At 45.4% G+C, this 17,570-nt stretch overlaps 1 protein-coding gene and 1 long non-coding RNA gene across 6 annotated transcripts in view; one reads left to right on the top strand and one right to left on the bottom strand.

The window, feature by feature from the left end:
- Positions 1-946, bottom strand: part of LOC135972691 (cytochrome P450 2H2-like) — a 35,427-nt gene extending 34,481 nt beyond the window's left edge. The window contains exon 1 of one of the 3 annotated variants that reach the window (XM_065551593.1): positions 569-946. In XM_065551593.1, the coding sequence (XP_065407665.1) occupies positions 569-748 (180 nt within the window). In that variant the 5' untranslated portion in view covers positions 749-946. The remainder of the gene's footprint in view (positions 1-568) is intronic. The other 2 variants (XM_065551594.1, XM_065551592.1) reach the window with 2 other exon arrangements.
- Positions 1-17,570, top strand: part of LOC112061093 (uncharacterized) — a 32,676-nt gene that overhangs the window by 595 nt on the left and 14,511 nt on the right. Inside the window, exon 2 of one of the 3 annotated variants that reach the window (XR_010589172.1) lies at positions 2,518-2,797. The exons of the other annotated variants lie outside the window; for them this stretch is intronic. This is a non-coding gene — a long non-coding RNA (uncharacterized LOC112061093). The remainder of the gene's footprint in view (positions 1-2,517; positions 2,798-17,570) is intronic. 3 annotated transcript variants of the gene reach the window in all.

Here is a 17,570-nt window from a genome sequence, read left to right as displayed (position 1 = left end):
CTCAATTTGCGCAGCTGTTACTTCATTTCCCCCAAATCAAATATACTGATCCACTGTAACTTGCTGTAGAAAAAGTTGAATAAATTGAGCAAGAAATGCTTCCCAGTGGTTATTAGGACTGGAGTTGCTATTTTCAACAGCCATTCCTTTTTTTTTTTTTTTAAAGTTTTAGTTTTATTTGTTTAAAAGAAAGACCGTGATAGTGCATTCCCTATAGAAACAAAGAATGGAACAAAAGAATAATAAAGGCACCTCAACTTTTCCTCATTTATGTAGGACAGTCTTATAATGTGCATCCAGATATCCTCCAGTCACACAAGCTGAAAATTGTTCCACTTTACTGCAGTTCTGTAACCATATGGGAACCAATCCTGTCTGTGTTCTGTGCACATCCAGAATTCCTGCTGAATGACCCGCCCTGGGAGCGAGTTACCAGTGACCTAGGGCTGGGGCAGCAGGAGGGTGCAGCTGGGGTGGGGGGTAGCCAAAAATTTTTTTGCTTGGGGCAGCAAAAAACCTAGCGCCGGCCCTGACAACCAAACAATAGATGAGAAACAAATACTTTTACCTCACGCACTGATTGGGGCAAGTTCTTCGTATTCAGCTGCAGTGCATTTCCGATGATGGGAAAAGCAACAGGGCCAGGCGGCAGCTTCCCACTTCCAGACATCTTTTTCCATGCTGAAAGGAAAAGAAGGCAAGAGATACACAGCGCCAGGAAAATAGTTGTTGCTCCCAGAGGCTCCATTACAGAGTAGCAATTATTCTGGGTTCTAGCAGGGAGTTTACTGGTATTTCAGAATCCACACTTTATATATTGTGCGGTGGAACAGAGTGTGCAAGCCAATATTGTGCGTTGGAACAGAGCATGCAGAGCATGCAAGCCTATAGCCTCTCTCAGTTCCGCTTGATTAACTAGATTAGTCATTGTCCAGCAAAAGAGACATATCAAACTAGGAATGAGCTCCCTTGAACCTTTATTTGTATATCATGTGTGTTTGCCCCTCCAGCCTTTGTTCCCCATGTATTTGTCCAGAGAGGATAAAAGTTAATCATAAAGGGAATCTCTCTAAAGCGGTCCAGACTTCCATGGACTTCTCCAGTTTTGATACATATTGCATGGAGGCATGCTGTTAGCTGAAATATTACATACTTATACTGACAAAAAACTTGGTTAACACATAGTTAAGGGTGTCCCAAAGTATATTGTTGTAGGCTATGTAATATGTAGCATGTATATTTTAGAAGTTGGAACATGTGAAAAGATACCAACTTGTCTTGCAAGTAAAGAGAACAGCCAGGTGAAAAGCTGAGCTAGCAACCTGATGAGGTGACCACCCGCATCAGCAGTTTGATCAGGAAAAAAACAGAGTTAGCAAACTAATCATAGTGTTAGGCAAGAAAGTGGTTACAAATATATAATGAATAGCTTTGTAACAATGTGTGTAAGGCACGCACCTGAAAATGGGGGTGCACTTGCATTTAACCCTCTGCTATGCCCTATTTCATGGACTGATCACTCACTGAAACAGCAAATAAATGACATACTTTCTTCAGCTCAAGAGTCGGTCTATGAACCTGTGCGGGCTGGATAGTTGGGAAAAGAACTGGAGAACAATTATGTCCTTCTAGAACACTGAGTTCAGGGAAACTTAAACTTCTCAAAAACCAGGCACTGAAGGGTTAAGGTATTTTAAATGCAAATTTGTGAAAACCAGGCAATTTAGACTTAAGGTATCACCCACACAATGGTAACTGCCTCCCTGGGGCTGGGAATCATCTGTATTCACTCCAGCTGCATTCACTGAGGTGGGGCTAACTGTATGGAATGGTGGAAGAGTTAGTTGGAGCAGCTGGCCAGAGCTGTGATTGTGATATGAAGTGAATGGAGGGGGGCGTGCAAGCCCCACATGGGTGTGATCAAAGCAAAGCAGTGCATGTGTACCCTGAGAGAGGCAGTATGCCTCATGTTAGCACTGGCTTGTGTAGACTGTGGCCATGTCTCCACTACAAAGTTTTGCCAATGTGAGTTACATTGGTGTACAGCTGCAGGAGTTCGTACGTTGATTATGCGTGTGCGTACTTGGCTTCCTGTGTCAGCACTGTGCGTACTAGCCAAGAGTGCTTGTGCCAATGCATAGGGTGATGAGCTATAGGTAGGTCTCCCACTAAGCAACCAGCCACTGTTCAGCACACTGCTGTTTGGGTAGTTTTGGCAATACATGGTGGGGCATAAACAAGAGATAAGGCTGCCATCCCTAGAAAAGTACCTCCAGGGAAGTGTCATCAAGATCGCTCATGAAGATTCAAGGGACATCCCTGTGTACGTAAAGAAACTGCTCCACGTGGCCCCCCTCCCACCTCTGCATAGGGGAATGAAACACAGATAACTCTACTGCTATTTGTTGTTTGTCTACCTCTTCTAGTATGAATCAATTAATGAAAATTTGATAGCTGTGTCCAGATAAGTTGGGAGAGTCATAACTCATGGAAAATTTATTTACACACTTACCCAAGGTTCCTTCCCCTGCTTTGGGCTTGTCCGTGCTCGACTGCTGGGACTGGCTGGACTACGGTGGATTCAAAAACAGATCCTGGCTCGCAGCACAGCTGGACTCCCCTCCTCGGTTGCCTGTCCCCATTCTCCTCCTCCTCCTACACCTCTCGGTTCAAGGCAGGGTCCTGTGACCTGGGATCCTCTGAGGTATCCACGGTGGTGTGAAGGGTCAGGCTGGTTCGGAGCTGTGCCTGCCCAGCCTCTTCTCCCCACAGGCCCAGTATCTCCTCACTACTCCAGGTGTGTAGCCAGCATGATCAGCTGGGAAGTTGCACACAACACTGGAGAGCTGCTAGGGGTGCTCACTCAGTTGGGCAATCAGGAAAACGCATTTAAAAACAATCATGGATGTTTTAAGTGTGGGGAGAGGGTAGCTTCCAGTCTACATGACCACTGGGCAGTGGAGTTCACAATTGTGACAAAAGCGGCCAGCGTCGGGCATTGTGGGACAGTTGCTGGAGACTGTTAGGGTCAACTCATGCTGAATTGACATATGTACATGAACCATGGCTCAATGCCAGTCGGGGAGGTGACATTACTATGTCAGCGTCACGGTGCATATACATCAATGGGAGACAACTTGAAGGGGAGACCTATGCACAACTACGTCAATGCACAGCAGCTTTGGCACCTGGGAAAGAATTCCCTGTTGTAACTCAGAGCCCTCCTGTAGTAGTCTCGGCCGAGGTTCGGCCCTCAGCGGGGCTGTGGGGTATCCCACCGCCTCGCTCTGGTCCGCCGTCAGTCCTGGTCCAGCGATAGTGTGGGACAGCAAACACACGGTTAGCGGCTCAGGCCCTTAAGCAGGGGCTGAGCCAATAGGTCAGAAAAAGCCCCAGGCTCTCAATCAGGGTGGGGCAGCAACCATGCAGTCTGGAGCTCAGGTCCTCAAGCAGGGGCTGAGCCAATAGTTCGGGAACCCAGGCCCTTAAGCAAGGGCTGAGTCAATGTTTGTAGCAGCCCAGGCCCTAGGTCAGGGCGGGGCAACAATCAAATAGGCAATCAGGAACCCAGGCCCTTAAGCCGGGGCTGAGTCAATGTTTGTAGCAGCCCAGGCCCTAGGTCAGGGCGGGGCAACAATCAAATAGGCAATCAGGAACCCAGGCCCTTAAGCAGGGGCTGAGTCAATGTTTGTAGCAGCCCAGGCCTTAGGTCAGGGCAGGGCAGCAATCAAATAGGCAATCAGGAACCCAGCCTCTCTAGGCCAGGGAAAAGGGGGAGTCTGCCACCCAAGGAGTGGGTGGCAGGGGGGACGCAGGCCCTCCGACTCCACTGCATCCCAGCCCGGGGCCCTAGCAGCGGCGGAAACTCACTGCTGTCAGTGGGGCTCCTGGCCACAACGCACTGACATAGGCTCTGGCAGTGCTGCAGCCAGACTGGGGTCGGCTGCCCCCGGGCTACTTCCACTCTCCCCCTCGTACGGTACCTGGACCGTACTAGTGTCCTCGGTGCTCTCCACCAGCATTGGTTCCTCCGGGTAGGTAGCGAAGGGTAGGTTCGGCTCCTCCTCCGGATAGCAGGAAAGGGGCAGGCTCGGCTCCTCGGGGTAGCTGGAAAGGGGCAGGTTCGGCTCCTCCTCGGGATAGCAGGAAAGGGGCAGGCTCGGCCCCTCCTCGGGATAGCTGGAAAGGGGCAGGCTTGGCCAGTCCTCCTCAGGGTAACGGGCAAGGGGTAGGCTTGGCTGGCCTGGTGAGTCAGCAGGCCGGTCGCGGCCTGCGGGTGTCTCCCAAGCGGGAGCCCGGCCACAGACGTCTGCTCTCTCTGCCGGCTTATTCTCCACTGAGCTCGGCAGGTGGGCTTTTATACTTCCGGGTCGGCGCCGTGACCTCTGAGGGGCAGGCGCCAGACCCGGTGACTCCGCTCACGTTGGTATTAGGGGAGGTTCGGCCCTAAGTGGGGCTGTGCGGTATCCCACCGCCTCGCTACACCTCCACTTCTAGTGTCCCATCACTGGCCATTGAAGATATTTGCTGCTAGCAGTCGCAAATCAGCTACATGCCATTGTAGCAGTCCCATCGTACCGTCCCCTCAATAAATGTATCAAGCTCGGTCTTGAAGCCAGTTAGATTTTTTGCCCCCACTGCTCCCCTTGGAAGGCTGTTTCAGAATTTTACTCCTCTGATGGTTAGAAACCTTTGTTTAATTTCAAGCCTAAACTTGTTGATGGCCAGTTTATACCTATTTGTTCTTGTGTCCACAGTGGTACTTAACTTAAATACCTCCTCTCCCTGGTATTTATACCTCTGATGTATTTATTGACAGCAGTTATATCTCCCCTCAACCTTCTTTTGGTTAGGCTAAACAAGCCAAGCTCTTTGAGTCTCCTCTCATAAGGTAGGTTTTCCATTCCTCTGATTGTCCTTGTAGCCATTCTCTGCACCTGTTCTAGTTTGTATTCATCTTTCTTAAACATGGCAATCCAGAAGTACACACAGTATTCCAGATGAAGTCTCTCTAGTGCCTTGTATAATGATACTAACACTTCCCTGTCTCTACTGGCAGTACCTTGCCTGATGCGTCCTAGGACTGCATTAGCCTTTTTCACAGCCACATCACATTGATGGCTCATAGTCATCCTGTGATCAACCAATACAGCCAGGTCTTTGTCCTCTGTCACTTCCAACTGATAAGTACCAACTTGTAACAAAAATTCTTGTTGTTAGTCCCTAAGTGCATGACCTACCATTTTGCACTATTAAATTTCATCCCGTTTCTATTACTTCAGTTTTCAAAGTCATCCAGATCTTCTTGTATGATATTCCAGTTGTGAAAGTAGAGCAAGAACTGACAGGGATTTGAAGGGGATTTCAATGCAAACAGAACAGGAATACTTGTGGCACCTGAGAGACTAATAAATTTATTAGAGCATAAGCTTTCGTGGGCTACTGCCCACTTTTTTGGATGCATATAGAGTGGAACATATATTGAGGAGATATATATACACACATACAGAGAGCATGAACATGTGGGAGTTGTCTTACCAACTCTGAGAGGCCAATTAAGTAAGAGAAAAATATTTTTTTTGAAGTGATAATCAAGCTAGCCCAGTACAGACAGTTTGATAAGAAGCCATTCCCAGTCCTTATTCAGTCTCTATGCAAAAGAATTAATGGACACAAATCTGACATAAGGAATCATAATACTCAAAAACCAGTGGGAGAACACTTTAACCTGTCTGGCCATTCAATGACAGACCTGCGGGTGGCTATCTTACAACAGAAAAACTTCAAAAACAGACTCCAACGAGAGACTGCTGAGCTGGAATTGATATGCAAACTAGATACAATCAACTCAGGATTGAATAAGGACTGGGAATGGCTGAGCCATTACAAACATTGAATCTATCTCCCCTTGTAAGTATTCTCACACTTCTTATCAAACTGTCTGTACTGGGCTAGCTTGATTATTACTTAAAAAAAAAAACCTCTATATGCATCCGAAGAAGTGGGCAGTAGCCCACGAAAGCTTATGCTCTAATAAATTTGTTAGTCTCTACGGTGCCACAAGTACTCCTGTTCTTTTTACGGATACAGACTAACACGGCTGCTACTCTGAAACCTGTCAATGCAAACAGTCTCTTCTGTGTGCAAGAGTCAGGCTAGCTGTTACCCTAATAACGCGAGACTTGTAGACGTGAGGATTGTGTGAGGCAAGTGGGAAAGAACTGTGTGAGAAGTTGGGGTGTCGGAGGAGGACTGTCCGTGGGGCTGTCTGTCCCTGTTGGGCTTACGCCATCTGAACTTATTGACTGTGCAGCAAGATCAGATGCAGAGCGCTACTGGGGAATTGTTTCGCCACCCCCAATAAGGTTAGTTTGAAGTGGTACTGAGGACTTAGTTTGCCACCCTAAATAAGGTAGTTGTATGCGGTACTGGGGACTATAGTTTGGCCGCCCCCAATAAGGTTAATACATAAGGCAAATGCATTAGGTTAATGCACCGGTGCAGAGGGGTTGTGGTCAAGTATCAGGGGGTAGCTGTGTTAGTCTGTATCTACAAAAACAACAAGGAGTCTGGTGGCACCTTAAAGACTAACAGATTTATTTGGGCATAAGCTTTCGTGAGTAAAAACCTCACTTCTTCGGATGCATAGAGTGAAAGTTACAGATGCAGGCATTATATACTGACACATGGAGAGCAGGGAGTTACTTCACAAGTGGAGAACCAGTGTTGACAGGGCCAATTCAATCAGGGTGGATGTAGTCCACTCCCAATAATAGATGAGGAGGTGTCAATTCCAGGAGAGGAAAAGCTGCTTCTGTAGTGAGCCAGCCAGTCCCAGTCCCTATTCAAGCCCAGATTAATGGTGTTGAATTTGCAAATGAATTTTAGTTCTGCTGTTTCTCTTTGAAGTCTGTTTCTGAAGTTTTTTTGTTCAATGATAGTGACTTTTAAATCTGTAATAGAATGACCAGGGAGATTGAAGTGTTCACTTACTGGCTTATGTATGTTACCATTCCTGATGTCCGATTTGTGTCCATTTATTCTTTTGCGGTGGGACTGTCCAGTTTGGCCAATGTACATGGCAGAGGGGCATTGCTGGCACATGATGGCATATATGACATTAGTGGATGTGCAGGTGAATGAGCCCCTGATGGTGTGGCTGATGTGGTTGGGTCCTCTGATGCTGTTGCCAGAGTAGATATGGGGACAGAGTAGGCAACGAGCTTTGCTACAGGGATAGGTTCCTGGGTTGGTGTTTCTGTGGTGTGGTGTGTAGTTGCTGGTGAGTATTTGCTTCAGGTTGGGGGGTTGTCTGTAAGCGAGGACTGGCCTGCCTCCCAGGGTCTGTGAGAGTGAGGGATCATTTTCCAGGATAGGTTGTAGATCGTGGATAATGCGCTGGAGAGGTTTTAGCTGGGGGCTGTATGTGATGGCCAGTGGTGTTCTGTTATTGTCCTTGTTGGGCCTGTCCTGTAGTAGCTGATTTCTGGGTACCCGTCTTGCTCTGTCAATCTGTTTCCTCACTTCCCCAGGTGGGTATTGTAGTTTTACGAATGCTTGATAAAGATCTTGTAGGTGTTTGTCTCTGTCTGAGGGGTTGGAGCAAATTCGGTTGTATCTTAGGGCTTGGCTGGAGACAATGGATCGTGTGATGTGTCTTGGATGGAAGCTGGAGGCATGTAGGTACGTATAGCGGTCAGTAGGTTTCCGGTATAGGGTGGTGTTTATGTGACCATCACTTATTTGTACTGTAGTGTCCAGGAAGTGGATCTCTTGTGTGGACTGGTCCAGGCTGAGGTTGATGGTGGGGTGGAAATTGTTGAAGTCCAGGTGGAATTCTTCAAGGGCCTCCTTGAGGGGGTTGTGGTAACGCCCTCAGAGAAGAACACAGGTGTGTTCAGTCTGGACAGAGGGGTTGTGGTGATGCCCTCAGGTTAAAATTAAAAAAAAGATAAAAAGAGGAGAAAACCGATGCATCATGGTATTTAGAAACAGAGGCCTTAGTGAATGTGTGTGTACACCAGTGTGAATGAGAGTCGCCGGAAGACGCCTAGAGTATTCTGTGAAGCTGTTGGCTCGTGACCAGAAAAATTCTAAAGCAAGCCCGGTGACTCTCCACCTAGAGGATCGGTAAAAGATCCGACCCACGGTGGGCTGCCTCTGCCTGGCATTGTCCAGCGAGGGAGCTACCTGGGTCTAGGAGTGTGTGAACCCATCTTCCCTCCCCTTTCATCTCCATGCGAGTCACTGACTGATCTGACCATCTCATTGGAGGCAATGAGAGTAAGCGGCGCCGTCTCTCTGAGGGCTGAAGGGAGATGTAGGAGGGTCATGGCCATCCTCGTTAACCTCTCCTGTGTGAGTGCCCTGTAGGGTGAGACCCTTTAGTTTCTGAGCCGCTAGCGGACAGGGTGTTCTCCCTGTGTGTGATTGGAAAATGGGTGGAGGACAGTCTAAGCATTCCCTCTCACCCCCTAAGGGTACCCCAGCATGTTACATGTACGTACATTATGGTCCTAAAACCTGCAGATATTTAGAAAATTGGAATCTTTACATGTGTGAAAATCCATCTAAACAATGCCCATTAGAAGGTACCTTCAATCTAGATAAGATCATACATCTCAGAGGAGCTTTTAATCACCAAAAAGCCTCTGACACACAGTGGGAGCAATTTGTCTATTGAGGAAAGGAATGGGTAATTTTGAAATTCAGCTTGACCCAGAGATAAAGAGAAAGTTGCTTTGCGTTCAAAGTCAAGAATCAATGCAGACCATTCTAAGTACAAAGAAAAACTGCTTTTGGCCCCAGCTGGCTGTGAAAAAATATAGACAGAGGCAAACCAAAGGCAATACAAGTTACAGGACTCAGATTACATTTGCAAAGCTTAACTGTCCAGTGAGATCCAACAGTCTGCCTTTGCGACCCTGGAGACGGCGTGGTTTGGGGACTCTGAAGAAGCCACAGGCAGCCAGCTTGGACTGGAATCTCTGAAAAAGATGCCCAGTAGACCCCAGGGTGTAAAAGAACAGCGCTCCCAAGAGCGGAAGCATGTTGGAAATTCTGGACAAGCTGTATACAGGATAATCTCCTGTCCACCTCTTCCCATTCTCTGAATGTTATACACAGACGTGGCCAGTCTGGACGTACGTGTGTGAGTATGAAAGTGGCTTAGGGCTTGGGGAATTAATGTTTTTCTTCCTCTGAGTGATGTGGGAACGTTCCCAACACTCTCTGTTGTTGTTTTATTATTTTATTAATGAAGCTTTAAAATTCAGTCATATGGTGTGATTTCTTTATCTTCCCCCCACGATCCTGCGCTGTCAGCCTGATCAACTGACATGAGGGATAGATTGGTAACAGAAATCTGTCACAGTTTGGTGGGCAATTGACAAAACAGGAGAGCCCTGCAGAACGCACACCATCTATTTGTTTTGCCCTTGTTATTTTATGTTTGCTTTGCTTGGTATTGTTGGTATTATATGTTAAGAACTGCATGATTAAAAGTGTGTTCTCTCTCAGCTGCAGTAGGTCTGGGAACCAGACAGGGGTTTCGCAGTCCTCTCTCCACCCCAGTTGATGGGGAAGGGTGGCAGGTGGATCTACCCCCAGTCGTAGCAGGACTGGGAATAGAGGAGTTGGGGAATAAGGGAAGAGATGTGTACCTGACAGCTAGAGAGAAAATTGAACAGTTAAATGCCAATTGGCTGTGTGTTCTGTCCAGGTGGAAAGCCTCATGGGGGAGGACTCGGGTAGCCTTGTGAGTAAGAATGTTTAAGGGAAGAGACCAGGAAGGTTGGGGGCTAGTTGAGAAGCCCACCCTTCTAGCTAAATTGGTAGTGGAACAAAGCCGGTGCCCATGGAAGGGACGGTTCAGCGAGGAAAGCAGGATTGGGCCCAAGCGGGCAAACAACAGATAGAGAGACTGGAAAACAGGTTGGAAAGTTTGAGGGCATAGTGGAAGGAAGGAGTAAGTAAGTATAAGCATGGGGATTTCAAATCCCCAGGACAATACTTGAAATGGTGATTTGAGTTGATAAAAAGTGGCCATTGGAAGACAAGCAAGTGATTTAAGGAAAGAGTGAGAAGTTATCTCTGTAGTTGCTGGAGGGAACAGCAGTTGAACTTTGTAAAAATGCTAAAGGGGAAAGTTCTTGCTGTCTTTGAAATGTTTGTAAATAAATCCATGCAAAGAAATTATTTGATTGCAATCATTTGGCTATGAACAATTTAGTCGAATTAGCTAAAGAAATGTATACAGTGCTATTTAATTAAAATCCTATTATGCTCTAAGGGGCTACAATAAGTAGTGTTTTCTTTCAGATCACTGTGTGTTTGAAAGTAGGAGTTAGAAGTAAAAGGCAATCAAAATTCTGGTAAAGTTAATTGTGTCCCTTTTTAAGTAAGAATCTTTAAGCTGTGGATAGCTTTGGATCCAGAAGCAAGCCAAAAAGCATCTGTATTAATGCAAATTATCTAACTGATAAGATAGAAGCACTGAAACCTGGGCTGCCTATGAAACAAATACAAGAAAATATGGGGTAATTCCTCTGTTTTGCCTGAAATCAACAAGGGTATTTGTATATTTTAAGCAATGACTGACTGCCCAGAAGGGGTAGACCTCTGTTTTTTTGACTTTCAGATAATCAGAGAAATCTGATGCCAGCTGAAAAGCAATCAACATACCATGCATTTACTGGCATAATAGGAATTATGTTCTGTGTTCTATGTCCTGTCTTGTGGTGTTTGTCTCATGGCCAGAATTGTTGTGTTTAATATTTTCATAGGATAGTCTAGTTTAAAATCAAACAGAAGGGTTAAATTAAAATGCAGATACTTGTTTTATTCAACCTGAAATACGAAGTGTTTGGATAAATCAGGAAAATGTGATATACTAAAGTCTAACACATTTGCTTAAGTAAGAAAAAGAAACTTCATTGGCCAGATCTTTTAATTGAAAAAATTGTTGTTAAACTTTGCACACCAACAGTCTTTGGAAACAAGGACATGAAAGGTTAACCCACTCCCCATATTGCACATGGGATCCTTCTGGCTACCTCAGATTTCTAGCCAGATGGCTGGGGAGGGAGCGAAGCTATTGGACACCAGAGGTTGTACTGAGGGACTCCTCAAAAATGGGTGTGCTCGTCCTGGCTTGTTGCTCCAAAGCTCTGTAATAAAGTTATTTTACTGGAAGCGTGTATGTGGCATACATTGAATAATAAGACTAAAGTACTGTATAATGGCAATATGTATGTGTTCATTGTGGGGAAAAAGGTGTGTGAGTGGAGAGTTAGAAACAGAGGCCTTAGTGAACATGTGTGTACACCAGTGTGAATGAGAGTCACCGGAAGGTTAAAGAAGCCAAGAAGGGGAGAAGGAAAAAGAACACAACAGTCCAGAAGATAAGACGCTGGCCCCGTTCAAGGACACTACTCATGGCTGGGACTTGGCTCGAGCCAACAAAAGGCGTTGGGGCGCTTGAATGTGCCCAAGCAGCTGTAGAATCTGCAAACACTGCCAGGCATTAATGAAACGTGTCAGGTTTCTTTTCTCACAGGTAAAGGAAGCATTATCTAAAGACCCTAGCAGCCCTGCCATTTATTGAAACCAGGAGACTGAGTCTACGTAAGGTCCATCAATGAAAGACTGCTCTGGCTCCACACTGGAAAGGCCCTTACCATGTCCTGCTACCTACCAACACCACTGTAAAGTGTCAAGGACTGACTGTCGGGACCCATGCTTCTCACTGCAAGAAAGCTCCTCCACCTCAAGATAATTCCACTCGATCAGCCTGTCTCTTCTTTGGGTATTTCTTTTCCTCCTTCTGGACAGCAGGAGAAAAGGACAAGGTGATGTGCTGGTAACCTCTCCCTTGTCCACTGATAGAGCTAACCTGCATTCAGTATTTGCTACAGAAACCAAAGCATTACAGGGTGATGTGCTAGTAACCTCTCCCCTGTATGATGCTGAGCCACGATTGCTTCAGGAAAGCAGAAGGAAATACTTGTTCTGCTGAAATTGCTAAAGTCCAGGAATTCCAGGCTACAAAAGATATTAAGAACTGACCCTGGTGAAGAAACAAAGAATTATACACTGGCAGGAAAAAAACTTGTGGGACCCATGCTTGGGAATGTGGTATTGATTCGATTTTTGGGTTTATTCTACAGGCTGTGCCCTGTATTTTTGGATGAGTACCATCAGCATACACTGCCCTCCCTAATTGGCTTCCAGATGATGAATATCAAAAGCGCCTTGCTACCACAAAAAATTACCCCCAACAGCCCCTCGACCCTTGCCACCACCACTGTAATTTACCCAGATACAGACAATACCGTAAATTCTAAGTAAATTAATTGGCCAAGGCCTTCACATCTTAGTGATTTATTGAAATTTTGTTCAGAAAGATTATTCTTTAAAGTTCAGAATAGGTCATATAACCGAACAATTGAGTGGAAAACAAATGGATCGGTGGAGATAGAGTTATAGGATATCACTACAAATGAACCCCAAGAATCTGTAATTGAAATTGATGGGTTCTATAGCGAAGTAGATATGATGGCTATTCCTGGAATTTGCAACGTGTTAAATGAAAGAGGCCCTTATTGTTATTTGGTCACCCAATTAGTGAATAATCAAACGAATACCCAAAGAGTTTGTTCTGCCACTGGAAATTTTACCTGTATAGAAATTATTCTAGTAATGAATAATATAACCCGTACCTTATTGCAACCCTCCCACTTCCCTCGTGTCTTCCCGGATGAGCCCCCAAATTGTCGGAGAAAAACAGAGTTCTCACTCTCTGGTTGGGTGCAGCAAAATCAGATACTTTATTATTTCTAGCAATTGTGTGGAGGGAGAGGCTACAACTGAATCTGGCTCCTTGAATCTGCAAGCTATGGTTGGAAATATTTCAACACTCAGTACTACATACAGTACAGTTCTAGCTACAATATTACAAGAACAGTCTCTGTTGCACTATTTTGTCACTGTCGGTTCTGCTGAGCCAGAAACACAAAAGCACTAAATATTTATTTTAAAAGGTTTGATTCAAATTTGGTTCTAAAAGTGGCAGATGTTTCAGGTGGTTTATCTCTTTCCTAAACTATTTCTTCCATCTTTAACATAATCTAGTAATTTATGCAGGCATATAGAGACAGATGTTCCAGTGTGGTTCTGGACTGCCAGGGGAATCCGGTCCTAAAACCGGTGTAACCAGACCTGGGAGGACCACTCCATTAAAAACGGGGCTACTTAGAACTCCAATAGGGGCTGCAGTACCATTTTTTCTCCCTGATATCTGCACAGCAGCAAAAACAGGGTATGGCTGGGACTTCCCTGTGTCACTGCAGCCACTAACTACAGAATCTGCCCTTTGGGATGGCTGTCGCTTGGCACAGGACTATTCTGGCATTGAAGCAACATTAGATTCTGCTTTAAGCTACCTTTATAGATGTGCACATGACTAGCACTCTGGGCACACCCCAGGGATCTAGCCTATGTGGCGTATAATTGTAGCATTAGTTAGTTTGATATCCATTGTAAGAGCTTATGAGTTGTGGAAATGCAAAAGAACATTTCCACTGGAAATAACAGCCTGTAGCTTCAAGAACTTGAAGGGAGATGCAAACTGCCTGCAGAGAGATTTCACAATAAGAATTAAATTATCATATGTTATTAGTGTTCTGCATATGCATATACAGTATTTATTTCTCTCTCCTTTATTATGCCATAGAATAAAGAAGGTCATTATGTCAGAAATATAATGGATATATCTTCCTGTATTTATTACAGTGATGCCTTCAAATGTAATTGCCCACGTAAATGTATATACAATTACTATTCAGGTGCATAGTGTTCATAGAGTTGGGTTCAATGTGAATAGAATCGATGATTCCTTTTCTGCAACTAAAGCAGTATTTCAATCTGGAGCTAGAGTACAGTAACACAATCTGGAACAAAATCAAGTACTATTACATAATGAACAAACATTTCATTTATAAATATGTCACCTTGACAAGTCAGGGAAAAATGGAACTTAAACTAGGTCATCAAAATCTTCGTTTGGGTTCATCCAGATGCATAAAATAAAAGACATAAACAATGTACAGTCCAGCACTTGAACTGTAAAACAATGTTATGAGAAATGCTTTAGTACTGTATTGAATGAGAGGTTTGTGCACTGCAGGACACAAATAAAAGTAGTGAGGGTTTATTAAACTATAAGTGAGCTTCCTGCCTGATTGCCTAACAATTAGACATTCATATTTTCTGCCCCAAATGGTGAGATTCATCTATAGTCAAATAACTGACTTTCTACCCAGAGGAGTTAAAAGTATTCCACAGTTTGGTAAGAAGAGAGTGAAATAAAAGGGCAGCAAGACAAAAATCTAGCAATGTGGTTATAAACACTAAAATCAATTTTGTGAAGTTCTGGGGTTCTCAAACTGAGGGTTGGGACCCCAAAATGGGTCGCAACCCCATTTGAATGGGGTTGCCAAGGCCAGTGTTAGATTTGCCGGGGTCTGAAGCCGAAGCCTGAGCACCGCCACCCAGGGCTGAGGCCTGAGGGATTCAGCCCTGGGCAAGGGGGCTAAGGTTACATGCCCCCTGCCCAGGGCAGCAGCCCTTGGACTTCAGCTTTGGCCCCTCTGCCCAAGGCGGCAGGGCTGGGGTGGGCTCGGGCTTTGGTCCGCCCTACTGGGGTCATGTAGTAATTTTTGTTGTCAGAAGGGGACCACAGTGCAATGACAAGTTAGAGCAGCTACAGAACAGCTCTCACAGTCCCCTAAGGACTGTTCCACTAGATGGGGGCATGGCAGAATGTATTGCAACCCAGCTCCATTTTCTCCAGCTGTCATGTCCCCTAGTGTCCCAGATATGTCCCTTGCAATTTATGCCTGCTAGGGGAATCCTCGCTTCTCCTTTAGGATAGTTTAAAGGTTACTTTGTACCACTCGGGTGATGCAGAGAGACCTTAGCAGGGCCCAGGAGCTGGCTCATAACCTCTAAAGTAGCTAGTTAACAGAACATTTATAATGTTTTATTTTTATTAATGTTATTTTACTTTTTAAAAAATGACTGTTGAATAGATTATTTTCTTAAAGCGTTGGAATAGGCATTTGGGTTATGTAGTTCAGATCCCTGAATCACTATAAAATAGTTTTCCGTATCTTCTTAATACAACCCTAATAGTTCATTGTCTAGTGTTGAATGGTTTTAGGGAAATGATGATTCTACAATTTCCTTTTGCAGCTTTTTCCACTGCCCAGTTGTTTTAACCGTACAAAGAAGATGTGGCCTTCCACCTTCAGTGAAACTATGGAAAAAGAAGAGTATACATTCCTTTGAATTGACATACATACTCTCATGCTTCTTCTTGCACAATGTTAAAACTCTTACACTCTTGCACTGTTAGACAAACTCCTATGGCCTGGGTTCAGCCTGTACATCTCATCACACTTTCAAGCTGACACCTCAACAAGCAAACAGCCACAGCAACAAGATAGTTAAGTAGAACAACAAAAACAAAACAAACAAAAAACCCTACATTGCACTACCGAGAAGCAGCAATCTTCCAATCCAGCACTGAATGTGCAACACGATGATACTGCTGAGACTTCAGCATCATGAATGAGATGGAGTTTGCAAAAGTACCACCAAGGGATTAGATTTAAAATTTTCTTGAAACGATTTTAAGGGAGATTGAAATGTGATTGGTATTAACAGCTTCTCCTGTTTATGTAGACTGTACCCCTGGAGAGGAGACACAAATTAATCTTGGTAAACAGAGAGAAAGTGTGGGGAATCATTTGAATTTAATTTGCCTGTCGCAAAACTGCTCCTTGAATGGCTTCTTTTAAGTAACTGAGTTAAATATTTTCTGCGGTTCCATTGGACTTAGTTAAGATAATTTACTTCTGCTCATTTATAAACTGCTAGGTTATACACGATAAACCAAATAGGATTCACTAACCTTTAAAAGAAAATTCTTTTGCCAATCTATAAGCTGCTTTAGTTATCTATGATACATTGAGACAGGACTCACTGCTGATTCTGGAGATAATATACACTTATACAATACTTCCAGTATTGTCTTAACTTACCAAGAGAAGAGCACTGCCCCTAGGATAGATGCATTCTCAAAGGTGTAATCGCTCTTGAAAGCTCTCCACAGAGAGACATACAGAAGGGATTATAACTGAATTAATCATTATGTAAGCAGTCAGGATGAGCTCTACCCTGACATCTGGTGGTGAATTATGGTGAGGGTGGAAAGGAACTTCAGGGGCTGATCTTGTTTGCATAGGCACACCCACCTGCCTAGCCTGGGACAACAGCAACTGAAAGTGGTTACTTTGGCTGGTGTGGGACCCCAGTTCCTCTGTTATTGGGGCAGGAAGAATAAAGTGTTGTTATCCTGATTCTGTGAATCAAGGCCGGTGGAACTGTTGTATGACAGAGGGACTCACCATTAACTAAATAGCACTCGCTAGACAAGGGGCATAGGTTACAAAACCCAGTGAATTGGCGCGGGGGGGGGGGGGGGGATGGATGATGACAGGTATGTGTATCTGATGGTATGGGGCCCCTTTTGAGGGCCTGGAACACCAATTGTTCTCTCTCTCCCCACCCCGTTGAATAGCAGAGCTAATTTTGCTTCCGTTAGGAGTCTAGCTAGAGGTTGCTGAGCTGAATTCACTTTGGGCCAATAGTGCACCAGCACTGGGGCTCCCCTACTACAAGCTGAAATCACTAAGAGCTGAAATCACTGAGTGCGGTGTTAACTAGTGGGGGAGCCTGAAGATATATTGTTAAGCAGCTGGCAGAGTGGAGCAGTTTGCGGGATGGTTGGAGCAGCCCACGGAACAGTGAGCTGAGCAGTTTGCGGTGGCAGCTGGAGCAGTTCATGGGATGGCTGGTGGAGTGGCGCGGCTGGCAGAGCCGAGCAGTTTGTGGGATGGTTGGAATGGCCCACAGAACAGCGAGCGGAGCAGAGCAGAGCGGAGCAGTTTGCGGGGGCAGCTGGAGGAGTGGCGCGGTGCGGCTGGTAGAGCGGAACCATTCGTGGTGGAGGCTGCAGCAGAACTCCACGGAGAGGCGGAGCAGTCGGCCTTGGACCACGTAAGGTGCCCCTTAACACCCTGTGTGACCCCCCATTTCCACCCAGGCTGAGGGGGGTAAAACTCTGCAGATAAACTTTTGAACTCTGGGGCGTCACTGACCAGGGGCAGAGACTTTGGGTTGTTGGACTTAAGACCCTGAGGGGAAAAGGACACTGCCAAACTTACGTGGAGGTGGGTCTTTTGCTCATGGTTTGTGTTATGAATCCTGTTTGTGGTGTTTCCCCAACATAATGCCGCATTGTTTCCCTCCTTTATTAAAAGGCTTTTGCTACACTCAGACTCTGTGCTTGCGAGAGGGGAAGTATTGCCTCCTAGAGGCGCCCGGGGGATGGTATGTAATTGTCCCAGGTCACTAGGTGGGGGCTTGAGCCGGTTTTGCATTGCGTTATTGAAATGGAACTTCTAGATACTGAACCCGGCCCTTGTTGCTGCCAACTCAGAGGGGCA

The sequence above is a fragment of the Chrysemys picta genome, chromosome 7 (assembly GCF_011386835.1).
Source record: "Chrysemys picta bellii isolate R12L10 chromosome 7, ASM1138683v2, whole genome shotgun sequence".
Classification (NCBI taxonomy): domain Eukaryota; kingdom Metazoa; phylum Chordata; order Testudines; family Emydidae; genus Chrysemys; species Chrysemys picta.
The sequence above is the reverse complement of the archived record's forward strand: the minus strand, read 5'-3'. Positions and strand labels throughout refer to the sequence as shown.